Below are 19,440 nucleotides of genomic sequence, written 5' to 3'. Positions count from 1 at the left end.
AGTAATGAGTCATAAGCCATCAATGACTTTGACTGTTGATTCTGATTCAAAGACTGGTGTGGTTGCCAAGGATTGGACTAATGTTGCCAAGAAAGGCTTTGTTGATGTAAGTCAACTTGTTTGATTGATTCGTTATTTGCCTTAATTTTAATTTCTGAATTTAAAACTGTTTTTCTTTTATTTTTGTGCAATATTCATAATTTACATATACTATAAGTTAGTATTAGGTATGTTATTATGAAAAGAATAAAGTAGTGGAGTTCAAGACAAGTTTGGGTTTGGTTTTAGTTGATAGATCAGAGGAAATACTCCTATGATAGTTATTATGAAAGTTATTAGATGGAAGGTCATTCCACATTGTAAGATTAGATGATATATATGAATAATAAAATGTTTTTTTAGGCATATAAAGAGCCCAACTTATAGCTATGAAGTTGGAGCCCTAACCTAGTATAAGTAAGAAGTAATAAGCGATAATAGAAAAAATAAGGATTTTCTATAGAACTAAAATATGATGACTGTTTGATTTACATAACCAATCAAAGCATCAAGTGTTTTAAGGAATGTTAAAATGCAACTGAGGTGGAAAGATTTTCTAATTTGTCCAATTAAGATTATGTGTTCTATTCAAATAGAGGGTAAACTTTAATTGATAATGTTAGGTTATTGTCCAACTGACATTACAGGTTCAATTCAAATTTGTTGGAAAAAAATTACTTATGATTTTATGATTTGTTTTTAATATTCAAGTTTACATCATTAAAAATGTATTTTTGACAACTATTCCGGCCTCCTTTTTATCCATCACCAAGGATAGCCCCTTCTCCATTAATCAGCATCAATGTTGACCACTCATTTTGCCCCCAGTCTTTTTCCCCACTAGAAAAGGCCACAAACAATGGCGGCAACATCTAGTAATAGAAGAGAGAGAGATTTGAAAGAGAAAGGAAAATGCCAAAGCTTTCCTAGCCCCAATCTCTCTCATAAAGTGTTGGTTTACCTCTCGCTAACAAGAAAATGAAAAAAGGATTGAGAAGTTCCCAATCCACCAGTTGGCAACCCTTTCTAGTGATGGTGTCCCTTGGGTATAAGTGTCGCCACTATATTCCAGCATTATTTCGAGGCCCCAACAACTTCCACTCATCTAAAAGGTTGATTTTGAACTTTGAAAGTTTTCTTAATTTTTGATATGTTGTTGTGCTAATTGGTTTGATAATTGATTATATAATGTGGTTTGTAATTAGTGAAATAACACCGTGTTTGTAGGTTGTGATTGGTGAAATGATACTACATGTGTGGGTTGTTATTGGTGAAATAACATTGTATAAGTTATAATTCGTGAAATGATTGTGTGGATGACTAATTTTTTTTAAGTATGTGTTAGATAAATTGATAAAAAAAAAAAGTGCCATAAAAAATAATATTTTTTTTTTAATTTGCATTATGGATAAGTTCCTCTAACAAATTATTTTTGTATATTTTATTATTGTAATAAAAAAGAGCATGTCTTTCTTGTTTGTTTTTTTACAAAACAAGAAAAAAAGGCCAAAAATATTTTTTACATTTTAGCATTTGATATAAATACTTGTTTTAGCATATTCATAAAAAATACAAAATAAAAAAAATATTTTGCATGCGTTTAATAGGATTTGGGCCTGATTAAAAGGTATGTTATATTTGACATTCCAAAAATCTTAAAAGTTTAACCTTGGTTTTCTAAAAATCCAATAAAAAAAGGTTTTGTTATTTACTTTTAATGTTTGAAGTAAATGGAATTATAGAGAATCGTTACCTCGAATGACAAGAGAAGTAACATGTTTCCTAAATTAAAAAAAATTAATGCAATATTATTAAGATATCATATGTTACGTGAACTTTATCAAGTATATTTTCATGGACTTTCTTTAGATTTTAGGTTAGATTCTATTAATCCAACATAGGCTTATGGTTATATTTTTTTAACATAACTTGAGTTGTGACTTGAGATGACCAACTTAGAATTGTTAATTTACCAAGTAATTAGGAATGATAAAAACAAATCATAATAAACTAGGGTTTAACCCATCCTAGTAAAACTCACATGCACCCAATAGATACACCACCAGTAATTTGAATACAACAAACCTTAGTAATTTAGGACAAGACTAACAATGCAGTTTATCTCAAGTAATATATTTTAGGGGTGATATTATCTTCTTTTAGCATAACTAGCCTTTTTATTTTAGATCTTTGATGATCAATTATGGTTTTGTGGTGATCATAATACTAAGTGATAATTTTATTTTATAAAATTAGACCTTTTCCCATCAAATAATTAGGTAATCAATTTTTCCTTCCAAGGTCGCCTAGACTTCTAGTAGCGACATAGAAGACCCATAGTTGTTTTTTCTAATATTATCTATGAAATGATGTATATTTCTTGTCAAGCTCTAGAGATATTTAGTCAAAAGACATAATTTATTTGTGTCTAAAATTTTAATATTTACCTCACTTGTATTAAAAAAAGTCTTTAAAATAAAAATATTACTAAAAACTATAATATCAATGTAATTATGTTAAAATTTAGTGAAGCCTTCACTAAAATTATATTTATGTTTGTATTTGATGTACTGTTGTGTTATACCTACATGGTTTTTTTCAAATCTTGTTTCCACATGGTATTTTATACTTTTTTATTTGAATTTTTTAAAATTAATTTAATATTTTTATAAAAAAAATATTATTGATACACATGAGACCACGTGCTAAGATGTGTGTGTGACCTTTGAAAATGGCATGGAGCGTCCGGAAGGTCGCTTAGGCTTATGTCATCCAGTATGTAATTGCTGGTCGTAGTCAAATGGGAATATGGCTAAGGAAGTCAGCGACAACCCTGAGCAAATGGCCGGCTGAAGGTCAGTCCACCTACCTAATATCTATCATCATAATTATTTGACAAAATTGCATAGTGTGACATTTTGAATTCTCCCCCCTCCAATCCAATTCGGTTGTCTCATTCTGAAGATAAATTCAAATTGATGTATGCAATATCAATTTGAATTTCTACTTCGTATATGGTTAAACTCACATCTACAAGTATATCTCGGTGTAGTCTCTTTGCCTCTGATCAAACTAACCTTAAACGGCCTTACTTCAGGATAGAAGGAAGGCTGTGTGTCCATGTTAGGCTAATCATCAGGCCACTAACTAGCTAGTTGATGTGAGATTATCGAACCCTTAATTTTTTATGTCATAGTTAGTTAGATTTCAAGCGGGAAAAAGTCAAACTTACCTGATATTGTGTTTTTTAAGATATTTTTTATTTGAAAATATATTAAAAATTTTTTTAAAGATTTTTTTATTTTAATAATTAAATAATAATTTAATATTTTTTAAAATAACCATCCACACCTAGTCATCATAATTAACCAGCTTCAAGTTAGAATTTGTCTTTCTTCAAGATCTTGACAGAAAGCAAGTATTCAAACACTATAACGTTTCGTGCGGAAGAAATCAAGCAAATAGCAGTACAAGACAAACCACCGAATCCAAAAGGAAGCAACATTGCTCCAAACATGCTTATTAATACCCGGTGCAATGGATACAAGACTGAATATGTCAACAACTAAAGAATTGAGTTATAGTCGTAAAGATTCGTATTCGTCTTTATATATATATATATATATATATATATATATATATATATATATATATATAAAAGTGCTTTTAAAAAATATTTTGGAAGGCCTAGAATAAAGAGCTATTTGAAATTGTAACAGTGGTTGTAATTTAAAGTGCTTTTTGCTTAGAAATATATTAAAATAAATTTTTTTTTTATTTTTTAAAAATTATTTTTAATATCAGCACATCAAAATAATCTAAATATATATATAAAAAAATTTATTTTGAGCAAAAATAATCAAAAATTTTAAGAACGCGGTTGCACTATGTTCCCACACATGCTCTAAAAGTGTTTGGCATTGTATTATAGTTTTATTGTTACAGTTTAAAAAATATACTTTTTAAAAAAATATTTTTAGTTACAGATTTAGAAAAATAGGTTTAAAAAAATATATATTTGATTAAAACTATCATAAAATTAATTTTTATATGCAAAATAAATAAAAAATATTTTTTTATAAATGAAAAGCAGATTGTTTTATTTTCTATAAAATTAATGTTTGAAACACATTTATATATAGTACAAATTAAAAGTAACCATCTAGGTGGTAACCCAGTGATAAGAGCTTGAGACCAAGAGGTTTGATCCCTCTGTGGTCTCAGGTTCGAGCCGTGTGGTTGTTCATATGATGGCTACTAGAGGCTTTACATGGTCGTTAATTTCAGGATCCATGGGATTAGTCGATGTGTGCATAAGCTGGCCCGAATATCCATGTTAAACTAAAAAAAAATCAAAAGTTATTTGGTTAACTAAATCTTTTTATGTAATATGATTAAAAAAAAAAACAGAAGCTAACGATATCTAATTTTGAGAAAATATTACGTGGATCTTAATAGACAAAATCCATGCCATCTAGTGTAGCTTACACGTCAAATCTTTTCTTTTTTTTATTAATAGTTTTTAGGGCAATTCACGTGTATTTCAATTTATTTTATGGGTTTTAAAATTTATGGAATTTAGACTAGTAATTTCTAAAAAGAATAGATTTATAATTTAATCAGTTAAGCTATACTTTTTAGAATTCACCTCAAATCTTCTTTAATTTTATAGGTGGTGGACTGAACTAAACACCTAATAATATAAATTTTGAGGTTATTTTTAATATTATATTAGTTAATTTTTAAAGTGTTTTTTTAATATCTAAAAATAAAAAAATTAATTTTTTAAAAATCAATTTTATAACATAAAATCAAATGGGTTTTACGGAAAATATTCAAAAGAAACGTTATTGATCATGAATTAGTTTTTCAAATAAAATCAATAACAGAGAGGTGGACTAGTCAATCGATAACTTTTACTAATAAAAAAATTAATTTAGTTTTATAAAAAAATAAAACAAGATAGATATTTTATGATAGATAGATAGATAGCATTATTCATACAACAGTCTTTAATACCATTTTAAAGAGTTCATCTTAGGAATAAAGAAGTCAAATATTATGGATTCCTTAACACATAGTTTCTCGCCTGAATATCCTTACTTTATTGCCGAGCGGAATATACAATGGATTCGATAGGAGGCGTGTGCATACACAAGTCCTTTGTCTTTAGAGGAAATACCCTAACAAGGTCACATGAAATAGTTGATACAAATGAATGTGTTCATATATATATATATATATATATATAAACACACACACCCATGATCAGTGCACATCTGACTTATCTCGCATGTGCTGAGCAAGGGCAGATGCACGTAACATAGAGGCAAGCATACATGTACTCAAGAAATTCTGTCTCTGACTTTTTTTTTCCTTCTGATGAATCATGTGTTCGATCGTTTGATAAATAGAAAGGCGAGAGGTTATCGAATGAGTGTAAGACTAGAAACTTCGGAAGCTGAGTCTTAATGACATTTTATCAATGTGTAGTGTTGAATGGAGTTGCTTGCATGTTTCTGTCTTTACAGCTCGATCCCACATCCGACATGCATAATCAAGGGAAGAAAATGGCTACCTATATATAGAAGTCGATCCCTACATAAAGAAAGCAGAACCTAAGCTTCATGGTGAAGTGCACGTTTAGAGACTAGGTTTAAACCATGTTCCATGGAATTTATTTTTATTTTATGTTTAGAGATTATATCGATGGGTTAATGTTAAAAAATATTTTTTAAAATAAAAAAATATTATTTAAATAAAAAATATTTTCAAAATAATTAATATCACACTTTCAAACACCTAAAAACTTAGAAACTTCGATCAACCAATTAATATTAAATTGTTGGCTTTTCTCACAGGCTGCAGGCTATGGTCATGCAACTAGTTCTCACACAAATCTTTTGCATTTTCTAATTCAAATTCTTGCGCTCGCCGTTGAACACAAATGGTCTTCAAGTACATGGATGACATTCAAAGTGATGTAATTACTTAAAATAACATAGATAGGTAGATGGTCTAACTCGTAGCTTATTTGACTTTTAGAGGAGTGCTCAGGCATGAATCACTCTACTACTGCTTGAATTCTAATTAATGAGATTTATTAATTGATTCAGTTGCTTCAAGGAAATAATCTCATGGCTACAAAGTGAAACATGATTGATCACATTTAGCTCGCGTTTATGCAATTGCAACCTCCATCCTTTTGAGCTCTTCCGGCAGCAATTCCCTATATTCCGATGCCACGAAATAGGAAATGCTCTCAAAATATATTTTTCAGCTCTGGCATTGTGCAGAACAAGCTGTCTCCATATGCACAGCGTCATATCCCCTCAGAAATTGTTTGCATTCAACCACTAATTACTTCACATTTGGTGAAAACGCTCATCAAATTCAAATATATGGCCAAATTGCAAGGTATCCCTAATATTTCAAGTAATTGGGCATCCTGATGGATTGTAAAGATTCTTGAAATTTCTAAATTCAATTTCATTCAATAAAAAAAATTAAAAATCAAAAGCAAGTTGAAAAGAAAATGCTATAAAGATTATATGAAAACTTGGGTTAAGTTTTTTTAATGGATATGGGATCTATTACTATTCTTATTTAAACTTAATTAATACAAATAAATATAATTATAATAACTACGCCAACATGCAAACAAGATTATGATAACATAGTCAAATTGTTTCAATTGATAATTAATTATTCAAGTATAATTGAATAAACAAATTTGCTTCACCGTCTTTAAAAAAAAATCATCTCTCTCGATCATTCATAAACTTAATTCGTCTCTCTTGTCACCCGCTAACTCAAAAAACTGGAGCTCACCATGAACAATTCTATATATAAAAAAAAAAACATGTTCATGACACATGGTAAATTCGTGAAGTGTTCTTACTGACATGCAACCTTAATTTTTACAAACTTTCAACAAAAAATAAATTTGTTAAATTCTTATCTAGGTTTTTCAGAGCACAAGCATGTTTCTAGATTATATATGTTACATAGCATGATTATTAAACTCAAATCGAACAAAAAAAAATGAATTTTAGTTTTAGATTCAAGATTGTCGTGCCTTAAAACATACAATATATATTTAGTAATGGTGGAGTCGAAAGGCTGATCGCGTGGCAATGAAACATTCCATTCATTTGATGGTGGTCTTGACCCTAGAGGGGATCAGGACCTAGGAAGTGGGTTCTAATCAATATTTTATATAGAACATATATTAAAACTAAAAGAAAGAAATCTATGGGGTATCAGTCAAAAAGATTGATAATTGAAATAATTCTCTGTATGTTTTAGCCTAATTGATTGATTTAGCATGACTAATCCACACAAACATCTTTTAAATTAATAAACCACTTTGATTGATACCACTTTTCCCTATAATAGATTTTTATTTTATTTTTTTTATGACTTCAACCCTTTAATTAATTATTAAACTAATGAGTATTTTAGTTGACAATTGTAATCCATCTAAATTTATGTGGATCGCACATGCTTCCTAATAAAAAGTCAAAAATACATGAAAAATATGATCATATAGTCATTAAGTAACCAGCCTGGTAATGTTAGGATAAATATATCATTATTACAGCACGTACGTATAAATATCAACCTCTAACTCCGTGTGCTTTTGGGTCTTTTTTGGTGGTTTTTTAGGGAGGGAGAGAGACTTGCATGTCATAATCAATGGCTAAGATTAAATGGGTGAAATCTAATAGACCGATTTGTAATGTTATAAGATCGCAATTCGCAAAACACATTTTAGGGCCATTTCTGCAGTTATTCAAAGAAGAGGAGCAATCCCACTATTTTAGGATACTCGGGGGACGTTTAAATGATTGCAGTATTAATTAATTTCCACCAAAATACCACTCGTTTATTTATTTATTTATTTTGAGAAATACGGAAATACTAGTCGTTTTTTTGTAATAAAATAAAAGTCAACTTTTTTATATCGCGCAAGCAGATACAAGAAGATAAACACTGACCCATAAATACCACCTGTCAAAGTACCCTTACTTCTTCCGGTTCTTCCCCCCTCTCTCTCTGCCTGTGCACCCAAGCCCAACACTAACAGTCCTTTGATCTGATTCTTGATGTGTAGGGCTTATTCAGAAGCTGCAAATCTAGCAAAGCAACAGTCATTTCATGCCCTAGTGTCACCGTCCTAAAACCAAAAGATTTAGCATCAACTGTCTTTTTTCAAAGGTGGATCGCAGGTATGGAAAGAGGCCACTTCCACCGGAAGCATCAGAGGAGAAGGAAAAGGAACTTGATGACTTCCCTTCTTATTCTTCCACTTGGTCAGAGACAGACATGTCTTCTATGGTTTCAGCTCTCACTCAAGCCATGGGTACTACCGACAATAACGTCCCAACGGTGCAATCAACCCCATTTGCTCTCCATCAATCCGTCGTCAAAGGCGAACCTGACCAGTCTCAACCAGTGCAAGATCAAGGTGATGGATATTTCTTCCCTTCCTTAATTTGAATCTCTCTTTTCAAAATCCTTTACCTACGCCGGCCTTTAGCTCCACTCAAATAAAGTTTTTGGCATTATCCCAAATGATCTAGACAAATTTAATTTACACAAAAAAAAAAAAACGAAGACACTTGCTTCATATCTGGAAATGGAAAAAACAAGAGAAAAATAGTACTCCTAGAGCAATAAGTTCACTTGGCAAGGTTAATCGTTTTCTTGCTTAAGTTGTCAAAACTTTCTAATTTTGCTGCTTCTTCATCTTGTTTTAATAGATATTTATCTCGTCAAAGTTGTCGCACTGTATCGATACATGTCCTTTCTCTTTATTTTCATTGATAAATTTTATTTTTTTAAAAAAAAAAGGCCAGCCTAATAACCCCTTCATTTTTTTCTCTGCGGAGATGCACATGTTAGTGATGTGAAGGTGGTAACAAATCATTTACCATGTGCTCTAGTTGATTCGGTCAATCTCTTCCTATTGGCTATAACTAGCTTCACTGGTGTGAACTGATCATGATTCACGACATTCCTCGTATTAACTAGAAGGGAAAAGGGAAGGATATGGTCACTTCCGTGAATCACTAGCATTCCTTTTTGTTGGGACATTGACCTTGTGCCTTATCCTTTGATGATCTCTACTTACTTCTTCTCGTTGCTTCACCTTGCCTAATCTTGAAAGTGACAGCACGGTTTGTTGGTACATAAGCCAAATTTTTTTTGTCCTTGATCGATGAACACCGCAATCTATCAATTAATTTCGTGTTTGGGTTTCTTTTAAAGGGATTGAATCCTGATTTTTTGCTTGCATTTCAATGTTAAATGTCTTCTTAACGACTTTGCTCGCATAAAATTATAATTAATAGAATCAAATCAAAAGAAAACTTGAAAAGAAATTATGAATTGCTGGCCTTTATCCAACGCACGTTAAGCTTTCTTGGCATTATAGTACTGCATCTTACTTTACCTATCGAGTTGCATTTATATATAAACATATATAGAGTGCTAGCTCTAAGTTGAGACTTGCTTTTATTTGTCTAAATTACTTGATTACCAAACTATAGCAAGAGGAGTAAAGGAGGAGGAGTTTTGAGCTAGCTGTATTCTGAGACGTGCCAGTGCTACGTACTGTCTTCTATTGTCCCACTCTCTTGAGTTATTACAGGGGATGAGTATCTCTATACGCTCAGTTATAGTAAGGGGTGTGTGTATTTAATGGCCAGGGATATATATATATTTTTTCTTTTTAATAAAAAAAAGGGTTGTAATTCAATATTTCTTGAAAAGAAATGAAAAAATAATATCATTTAAGATGCAAATCGTTAACGATCTAGATATTAATATAAAAAATAAAACCCACTTTGTTTTGACATCTAATTTATTGTCAGTATGAAAAACTAATTTGACCTTCACCTGAAAATTAATTTTTTTAATTAAATTCAATGATTCTTCGATATGATATAATCTCTTAGCTTATTCAAATCTAATAAACATTTGCATGAGAAGTTCATAAAAATATGAAGTTTTATCTTTAGCTTTTACCTATTGGAAAGTGAATAATTATTATGTTATTTATGTGAATATAACCTAGCCATTATACCTGATAATATTAGAATATTACAGTGGAGAGGCTTGCATCGTATACGGTTGCACTCGAACACTATCCCATACACTCATAACCTTTCAATTATGTCATATGGTTGCTGATGATGAAAATTTTGAGACCATTGACTTGCACTCTAATCCCTAGCGTTCATTTAATTATTTTGAGAATCCTTTTGTACTCTCTTTTTTTTACATACATATTTATATGCATGATCATGCATCACTGTTAAAATTCAGTTCCTTACAATCGCTTACACTATTTTGTTTGTGCAGAAAATACAAGGAGAAGGCATTACAGAGGAGTGAGACAAAGACCTTGGGGTAAGTGGGCAGCCGAAATACGTGACCCTAAAAAGGCAGCTCGAGTCTGGCTTGGTACTTTTGATACTGCTGAGGATGCAGCTGTTGCGTATGACAAGGCAGCGCTTAAGTTCAAAGGCAGCAAGGCTAAGCTTAATTTTCCTGAAAGAGTTCACGAGTTCGGCTACTTCATGGGTTCTGGGACTTCAAGCAATGTCATGACTGAACAAAATCCTAGGCCAGTTGCTTCTCCTCCTCCTCCTCCTCCCCCTCCCCCCTCATCATTTGTTCCAGACACTTACCCAGACTTGCTTCAATATGCACAAATCCTTTCTAGCAATGATGCCAATTTCCCGTACTACACTTCAAGCCTCTTTAATCAACAACCTTTCCCCGGCCATTTTTCACAAAGCTTTCTATCACAGCAACAACTAAATCAACAACAAGAAGATCTAATGAGATTCTCGTCAAGGTTTGATGGCTCCCCTAGCTCAGATCAACAGGAACATGGGAAGGGCTCTAGTAATCCTAGCGAGTAATATTATCTTTTGATTTTTCAGTACTAAGAGGCCAACATGGCATTCCTTAGTTAAAGAAATATAAGGCATGTATCAAAGCATTACCATCAAATATCGAGAAGTTCAAAAATCAAGAACTTCCAAGTATTCTTGTGGTGTTTTGGAAGCCCGCCTTTCTTTTCTTTTCTTTTTATAATAATTGAGTGTATTATTTAAAAGGTAATCATTTAGAAAATATCCCTAAAAAGTTGTGATTATTTTTTTTTTTAATGAAGAAATATTGTCTGCGAGTTTTAAAAGCTCTTCTCTTTGAATTCCTTCCAAGTTCAATGCTCTGGGAGTAGGACGCCCTTATTTTAGTCACCCCCAGAATCATCTTTCACTTTGCAATTTGAATGCATGGTTTGTAAGCTATGAAAATATAACCATATTTAAGAAATTTTGATTATGTTATCGTGTTTTTTTTTCAAATACTATTTGCATGTGGTCTTCCACGGTCTTAATCGCTTTTGATTCTTGTACTTGTGCAATAATGTTGAATGTAGCTGTTTCACTTCGTTAATTATTGTTGAGGGTTGATTTTAAAATATATTTTATTTGAAATTATATTAAAATAATATATATTTTTTATTTTTTAAAATTTATTTTGTTATTAACACATCAAAATAAAATAAAAATATTTAAAAAATAATTTAAAATAAAACAAATATTAATTTTTTAAAATATTTTTAAAATATAAAACCAAACATCATCTTAACAAAGTTGGTATTGTGAAATTATGGAAGGTAACTCAATTGGCCAGGTTTTGAATTTGTTTTTTTTTTAATAATCACGAGTTTAGGTCTTTTACAGCTACCGAAGGTTTATATAATTATTAATTTTAAAGTTTGTAAAATTAATCAAATTTATAAACTGATTAGAAGATCTATTTATATATATATATATATATATATATATATATATATATATATATAAAGAGTTGTGTTGTGGGGTTTGTTAACTAAGCGCGTGCCTGTCTATTCATCTATTTATATCTTTCAAATTTGTTCGCCCACATTTTGCCATTTATTCAATGCAACGGTGTTTTTTACTTATTTATTTTCAAGTCTAAAGGCCAACTTTGTTGAAAACTCTTAAGAATTTGTCAAAAGCCATGCATTGCTCGTCAAACTTCTGAGCCAAACTGGTGGGGATCTTCTCGAGGACCCTAAAGATCTAGCCAGGACCTTAGCAACGTCAAAATCACCTTCTGTTGGGTAAACTCGTTGGATGCCATATTTCAAATTTGGTTGATCGAATGTATAATTGATCTTATGCGTATAGTCCAAAGTCGACGTCTACGCTTCCATCCAATACTTTGTCTTTTCATCAATAAGACTACACTTTATTATTATTATTTACATATATAATCACTATGTATATCTTGATTAATTTTATAAATCCTAAAATTATTTTAAAAAACTTAAACTTATAATTATTAAAAAAACAAATTTAAAATTTAACGATATAAGTTATCCCTGTTGATCATCAGAATAAATATTGCAAATAAACCAAAACTGTATCTTCACTCACAATTTAGAATTGAAGAATAGTTGGCTTTAAATAGCCTTACATCACAACTACTTCAGAAAAATAAACTAGATAATAATAACAGAAACCTACTGACTCGATCAACTCAATAGCTTTGATTCACAGCTGTGATTCCTAGTTAATAGGATTTATTAACAGAAAACAAATAAAGTAAATCCTAACAACTTTAACACTCTCCCTTAAACTGTATGCTCATAAGCAATCAGTTTATTTTATCAATGGAACACATGCCAAGTAATGCTCTCAACTTCATGAAAGATTCAGCTTTCAAAGGTTTAGTTAAAATGTCTGCAATTTGCTCAACACTTCTGCAATGAACTAGTTCCACTTTTCCTTCTTTGGTGAGATCACGTAGAAAGTGAAACCTCACATCAATGTGTTTGCTTCTTCCATGCAAGACTGGATTTTTTGACAATTTAATAGTTGAGCTATTGTCACAAAATAACATAATTGGACTTTGCTGTGTATACTTCACCTCTTCCAAAATTCTTCTTAGCCAGATACCTTGACAGGCACATGATGTAGCAGCTATAAACTCTGCTTCGGTTGTAGATAAAGTAACAACAGGTTGCTTCTTTGAGGACCATGAAATTGCAGCTCCACTTAAGAGAAATATATATCCAGATGTGCTTTTACGGTCATCCACATCCCTAGTATAATCACTGTCACTAAAACCAACTAACTCATGTTTTTCACTCTTCCTCTTCTTGTAGAACAAACCATAGTCAAGAGTGCCTTTTAAATAGCGAAGTATCTTTCTAACAGCTTGATAATATAGTTCAGTTGGAGCTTCCATAAATCTGCTAATGAGACTAACAGCATATGTTAAATCTGGTCGAGTGGCTGTCATATACATCAGGCTTCCAATCATTTGCTTGTAATAGATGTTGTCAATCTTTTCTCCTTCATCATCTCAAGTTAGCTTAGTTCCAGGAATTATAGGAACCTGCACCAGATTACAATCATCCATTCTGAACCTTTCCAAGACCTCACGAGCATATTTCTTTTGACAAATAAAGATGCCACCCGCAGATTGAGTCACTTCTATGCCAAGAAAATATTTCATCTTTCCCAAATCAGTCATCTCATATTCTTTCATCATAGACTGTTTAAATGTTCTAAACATGCCTTCATCATTGCCAGTAAATATTAAATCATCCACATATAAGCACACAATCAAAAGATTACCTTTTTCTCCAGTTTTGATGTAGAGTGTGTGCTCATAGGGACACTTGTGAAAGCCAACTTTGCTGAAGTAGGTGTCAATTCGATTATACCAAGCTCTTGGAGCTTGTTTCAATCCATAAAGAGCTTTTTTCAGCTTATAGACCATATGCTTGCTTCCCTTCTTTACATAGCCTGGTGGTTGATCCACAAATACTTGCTCTACAAGTTCTCCATGTAAAAACGCAGATTTGACATCTAGTTGAAAAACAGTCCACTCATTCATAGCAGCTAATGATATAATCATTCTTATTGTGTCATGCCTTGCTACTGGTGCAAACACTTCAGAATAATCAATTCCATACTTTTGAGTATATCCTTTAGCAACTAACCGAGCTTTGAACTTGTCAACTTCCCCTTTTTCATTCAACTTTGTTCTGTAAATCCATTTTACTCCCACTATTTTTTCTCTTTCAGGCAGCTCCACTAACTCCCATGTGTGATTTCTTTCAATAGCTTCAATTTATGCATCCATTGTCTTTCGCCGTTTTGAATCTTTAATTGCCTCATCAAATGCTATAGGATCACTTTCTGCAAATAAAACAAGATGAGCCACTGTGTCTTCATCAGAAAACTCTTCACCGTTTATATAATCATTCATCCAAACTGGTCTTCTCCTCAATCGTTGTATATTTTGCAGTGAAGTTTCAGATGCCTCAGGTAGTGAAGTTTATGCTGCCTTATTCACACAACCAGATTCATTTGATTCTTCCTCGTCACTGTATGCATCCTTTTCAACGTTAGTTGTTTCATTGTCCATGAGTTCAAGAGCCACTGAATTTCCCTTATCTTTGTTTTCCCAATCCCAGCTGTTGTTTTCATCAAACACCACATCTCTAGAAATGTAAATCCTTTTTGTTAAAGGACTGTAAAGACGGTAAGCCTTGGATTCGTCACTCACACCAAGCAGTACACATTTTTCTCCCTTAGCATCAAGTTTCATTCTCTTTGGATCTGGAATATGCACATATGCCATATATCTAAATATCCTGAAGTGATCAACTGTTGGTTTGTGACCTGACCAAGCTTCTTCTGGTGTCATATTCTTCACAGAAAATGTTGAACTTCGATTTAGAATATGCACACTCCAATTAACTGCCTCAGGCCAAAAAGTCTTTGGCATGTTTTTGCTTGCTAGCAGACTTCACACCATATTCATAATGGTTCTGTTTCTCTTTTCTGATGCACCATTTTGATGTGGTGTATATGCTGCAGTCAACTGTCTCTTGATTCCATTGCTTTCACACACATTTACAAACTCATTGGATGTATATTCTCCACCACGATCTGTTCGAAGGCATTGAATATCTTTTTTTGTCTCCTTCTCAACTCTGGCTTTGAATCTCTTAAATGCTTCAATAGCTTCAGATTTTTCTGCTAAAAAATACACCCATGTTTTTCTGCTAAAGTCATCAGTGAAAGTTATAAAGTACCTTTTGTTGTTGTTGGAAGTAGGATTCATAGGACCGCAAATGTCTGAGTGCACTAGTTGTAGAACCTGATTTGCTCTTCAAGTACTCTCTTTAGGAAATGATTCTCTATGTTGCTTTGCAATTACACATTCTTCACATACATAAGATGGAGCTTCGATTTGAGGAAGCCCTTTCACCATTTTCTTTAGCTGTAAAGTTTTGAGTCCACTAAAGTTTAAGTGTCCAAACCTGTAATGCCACAACCAAGAGGAATCTTGAATAGATGACTGGAAACAGGTTTGATCTCCAGAAGTTTCAGTTTTTAGTTGAAACATTCGATTTCTAAATATCTTAATATCAGCAACTAATCCTCCTTCTGGATCATGAATTTGACAGCTTCCTTTCTGGAACATAATTGAACAACTTGTTTCTTGTAGTTGTCCTAGGCTGATGAGATTGTTTTTAAGTTCTGGTATGTAAAACACATCACCTACATTCTGCATCTTCTTGTTCATCAGCATTTTAACACTTTCTTTTCCCATAACACTCATACTAGAATCATTTCCAAGCTTGACCTTTTCCCGAAAATTTTCATTTAAGTCATAGAAAAGACTTTTGTTTCCTGTCATGTGATTGCTGCATCCAAAATCAAGGTCACATTGCTCCATTTCCAGCTAGGTTGTTCTCTATGTAAGCCATCAACAACATCTCTTCTTCTTCTTTTATTTCAGCAAAGTTTGCTTTTTCTGCCCTTTTATAAGGACATTCCCATTGAAAGTGACCCATCTTATGACAATTGTAGCATTCAATAAATGCCTTGTCAAAGTTTCCTTCTCCAGTGCCACGACCACGTCCCTGTCCTCTTCCTCTGAAGCTTCCACGACCTCTGCCTCTTCCAAAGAAATTTCTAGCATGAGTCACATTAAGAGCTTGTTCTTCCTCAATGTGTTTAGACATGCGTTGTTCATGCACTAATAGTGAACTTTGCAGCTCATTTATTGACATAATATCAATGTCATTAGATTTTTCTATTAAACATACCACATAATCAAACTTAGAAGTCATAAAACGTAGGATTTTCTCTATGACTGTCACATCTTTTAGTTTCTCGCCATGCATTTTCATCCAATTTGCAATAGTCAGTGTCCTTGCAAAGTACTCATCAACAGATTCTCTAGTTTTCATGTTTAGCATTTCAAACTCTTTACGAAGAGCTTGCAACTGAGCACGTTTAACTCTATTGGTGCCTTGATACTTCTTCTTTAAGGAGTCTCATATGTCTTTAGCAGTGTCCTTCTTGAGAAGAGTCTCAAGAACAGTCCGATCTATTGCTTGAAATAAGAAATTCTTTGCCTTCAGATCTTTCAGCTTCAAATCTGATATTGCCTTTGACTGTGCCTAAGTCAGATCTGTGCCCTCTCTTGCTTCTGGAATTCCTTCCTCAATGAGTCCCTAATATTCCTTTGATCTTAGAAAGTTCTCCATCAGCATACTCCAATGATTATGATAACCATCAAGCCTTGGAATTGCTGGCTGAACAAATCCACTAGTGTTTCCCTCAAATGCCATTTCAAATGTTTACAGAAGACTGCCGCTTCAAATAATAATAAGACTAACCAGATTGTTAGAAATAAAACAACTTACAGCAATTGTTGATGTTGCACTCTCTCTGTGTTTAAAACTCTCACTCTCTCTCTGTGTTTAACTCTCCTTAAGAAACTGCAGTTTCTTGTCTCTCACGAATAAATCCTATAACCTGCTCTGATACCAATTGTTGATTATCAGAATAAATATTGCAAGTAAACTAAAATTGTATCTTCACTCACAATTTAGAATTGAAGAATAATTGGTTTTAAATAGCCTTACATCACAACTGTTTCAGAAAAATAAGCTAGATAATAATAACAGAAACCTACTGACTCGATCAACTCAATAACTGTGATTCATAGCTGTGATTCCTAGTTAATAGGATTTATTAACAGAAAACAAATAAAGTAAATCCTAACACTTTAACAATCCCTCCCTCCAAGTTTAATAATGCTACACTTGCTGATACAGACGATGCTCCAGGTGCCCCTGGTGATTATGCTCGATTTGAAATCCATCCAATATTCAAAGATACCGTCACTTCATTAATTAAAGATAAGGATAGAATATTATTCGATCCAACTACAAATCTAGCTAGTTTCGCCAATCAATCAACTATTGTAGATAGCCCGGCCAGGCTATGATAAAAAATATTGATGAACATTTCGTTGTTGGTGAAAAATGAAAACGAAATTCGAGATACAAAAGATAATATGATCATTATAGTGTACATAAAGATGATTTTAATTGCCCATATATACACACACTAATTAATTACTTATGAATAGCATTTAATTTTAATATTTCTTATGGAATATGTGGATATTGTGAACGTATTTTTTGTAACCATTAAAAAAACTAATTAAAAATTGGAAAATTGATGTTTACATTCATTAACTTATTCCCGTGTTTCATTTTTCCATTGTTAAGTTATATTATGATATAATTTATATTATTTTTTAATATATTATATTAAGTAATTTTTTAAACTAAAAATTTATATAGGCTTTTATTATCTTGTATGATTAGTTAGATGATCGAATAAAAGCGATGAAATTTGATATTGTGATCGTCTAGTCATCAAAACTTCTATAATATATCAAAAAATCATCTCAATCGAAAAGGTTAAACTATTAAGTAAGATTTCAAGATATAATATAAAATTATTATTGGAACCTCAGTACCTCACTTAATAGTTTAAATTTTTGGGTTGAGATAGTTCTTTGATATTTTTATCCAGAATATTATTTTTTAAATAAAAACTTACCATAATATTAAAAACAAGTTTTCTTAAAAAATAATCATGAATTGATAGTTTTCATGTGGATGTATTTAAAAATAAAAGAAACAATTATATAAAAAATAACAAAATATTTATTTCAATTGTCAATATATAATTATTAAAAATATATTTTTAATATTATAGTAAAAAACAATAATATTAATTGAAAATAATGGCCTATTAGGTTAATATTATTTAAAAAAATATACAATTAAAAAAATTAAGACTAACAGGTTTACATGCCTAATTCAAAAAAAAAACTAAGTGTCTTGGGCCTGGAAGCTCAAGGTTGTGCGTTTTTTTTTTCAAATGACGAATAACATGTCATTTATTTGTAACTTTTTCTAGTCGATAAAGGTGGCTTCAAAGACTGAAAAACTAGGTTTTATATTTTTGGACTCCCAGAAACCTACTTTTAAACCATTTTTTCACCTAATAGCATGAGAGAAAATTCCTGGACCTTTGAAACTCTATTTACAACAACAAAAACATATTGTTATCAGCCTAAAACCTCAAAATAAAATAAAATAAAATTAAGTCTCAATTTATTTATTTCTGACATTGTTTAAAGTGAAAATTATCTTCATTAAGTTCCTCTCTTAAAGTTAAATCATAGACACTAAAATAAAAGATATTGGTGACTAGAATCCAACCACATGATAGATTTTTCCTTCTTCAACTTTTTTTTGGTAATTTTTTATTATATTCTTTTAACATTTATAGACTTGAGTAAAATGAGTTTTAGAACCAAAACATAATAACGTAAAAGAATATGGATTAAATATGTAAAAAAAATAAAACTTAAGGGATCAAATAAAAATTTTTGCATCCTTTTTTGGTGGAAAAGGGCTTGTTTTTTTCCTATAAGCAAACTTTGGTCCTTCATCTCTCAATATATATTTTTTTTACAAAAAAAAATTAGAACTATATATTATAAAATTAATTGTTGATTTAATGTCCGAATATTTAATAAAATATCAAGAAAGATAGGAAAAACATGTCTTTAGCTTTTAAAACTAAGAAAGCATAACTCTAAGATATAAAATTGAGAAAAAAATAAAGTTTAGTGATAAAAATATAATTAACTACACAAAATTATGGGAACCAAAATATAAATAAATAAAATTGCAAAATACATAGTGAATAAACAATAATATATCTGTACTTAGTATGTGTACAGTGTTTCTGTGCAGTGAATTGTGGTTCTCTTTTGGTAGTTGTGTTTTTTTAATGTTAATGTTAATTGTCCTACTTTATCCACACACGAGAAAAATCTTTAAACTGTTACCCATGCACGGGCCTTGTCCACTTGCCAAAGAAAGAAGTGGGCCATACGCAGATCACCCAAAGCCCAAGAATTGCCTAGTCATCCTTTTACTTTTTGAGTTTCAAC

The 19,440-nt window shown here is 31.5% G+C and overlaps 1 protein-coding gene across 1 annotated transcript; it reads left to right on the top strand.

Moving 5' to 3' along the window:
• Positions 1 to 8,039: 8,039 nt before the first annotated feature.
• LOC133701853 (ethylene-responsive transcription factor ERF113-like) lies at positions 8,040 to 11,217 on the top strand. The gene is made up of 2 exons (XM_062125994.1): positions 8,040 to 8,509; positions 10,408 to 11,217. The coding sequence occupies exons 1-2, from the start codon at positions 8,368 to 8,370 to the stop codon at positions 10,971 to 10,973; spliced, it is 708 nt and encodes a 235-aa protein (XP_061981978.1). The 5' UTR covers positions 8,040 to 8,367; the 3' UTR covers positions 10,974 to 11,217.
• The last annotated feature ends 8,223 nt before the right edge of the window (positions 11,218 to 19,440 follow it).

Source organism: Populus nigra, chromosome 1 (assembly GCF_951802175.1).
Source record: "Populus nigra chromosome 1, ddPopNigr1.1, whole genome shotgun sequence".
NCBI classification, from domain to species: Eukaryota; Viridiplantae; Streptophyta; class Magnoliopsida; order Malpighiales; family Salicaceae; genus Populus; species Populus nigra.
The sequence above is the reverse complement of the archived record's forward strand: the minus strand, read 5'-3'. Positions and strand labels throughout refer to the sequence as shown.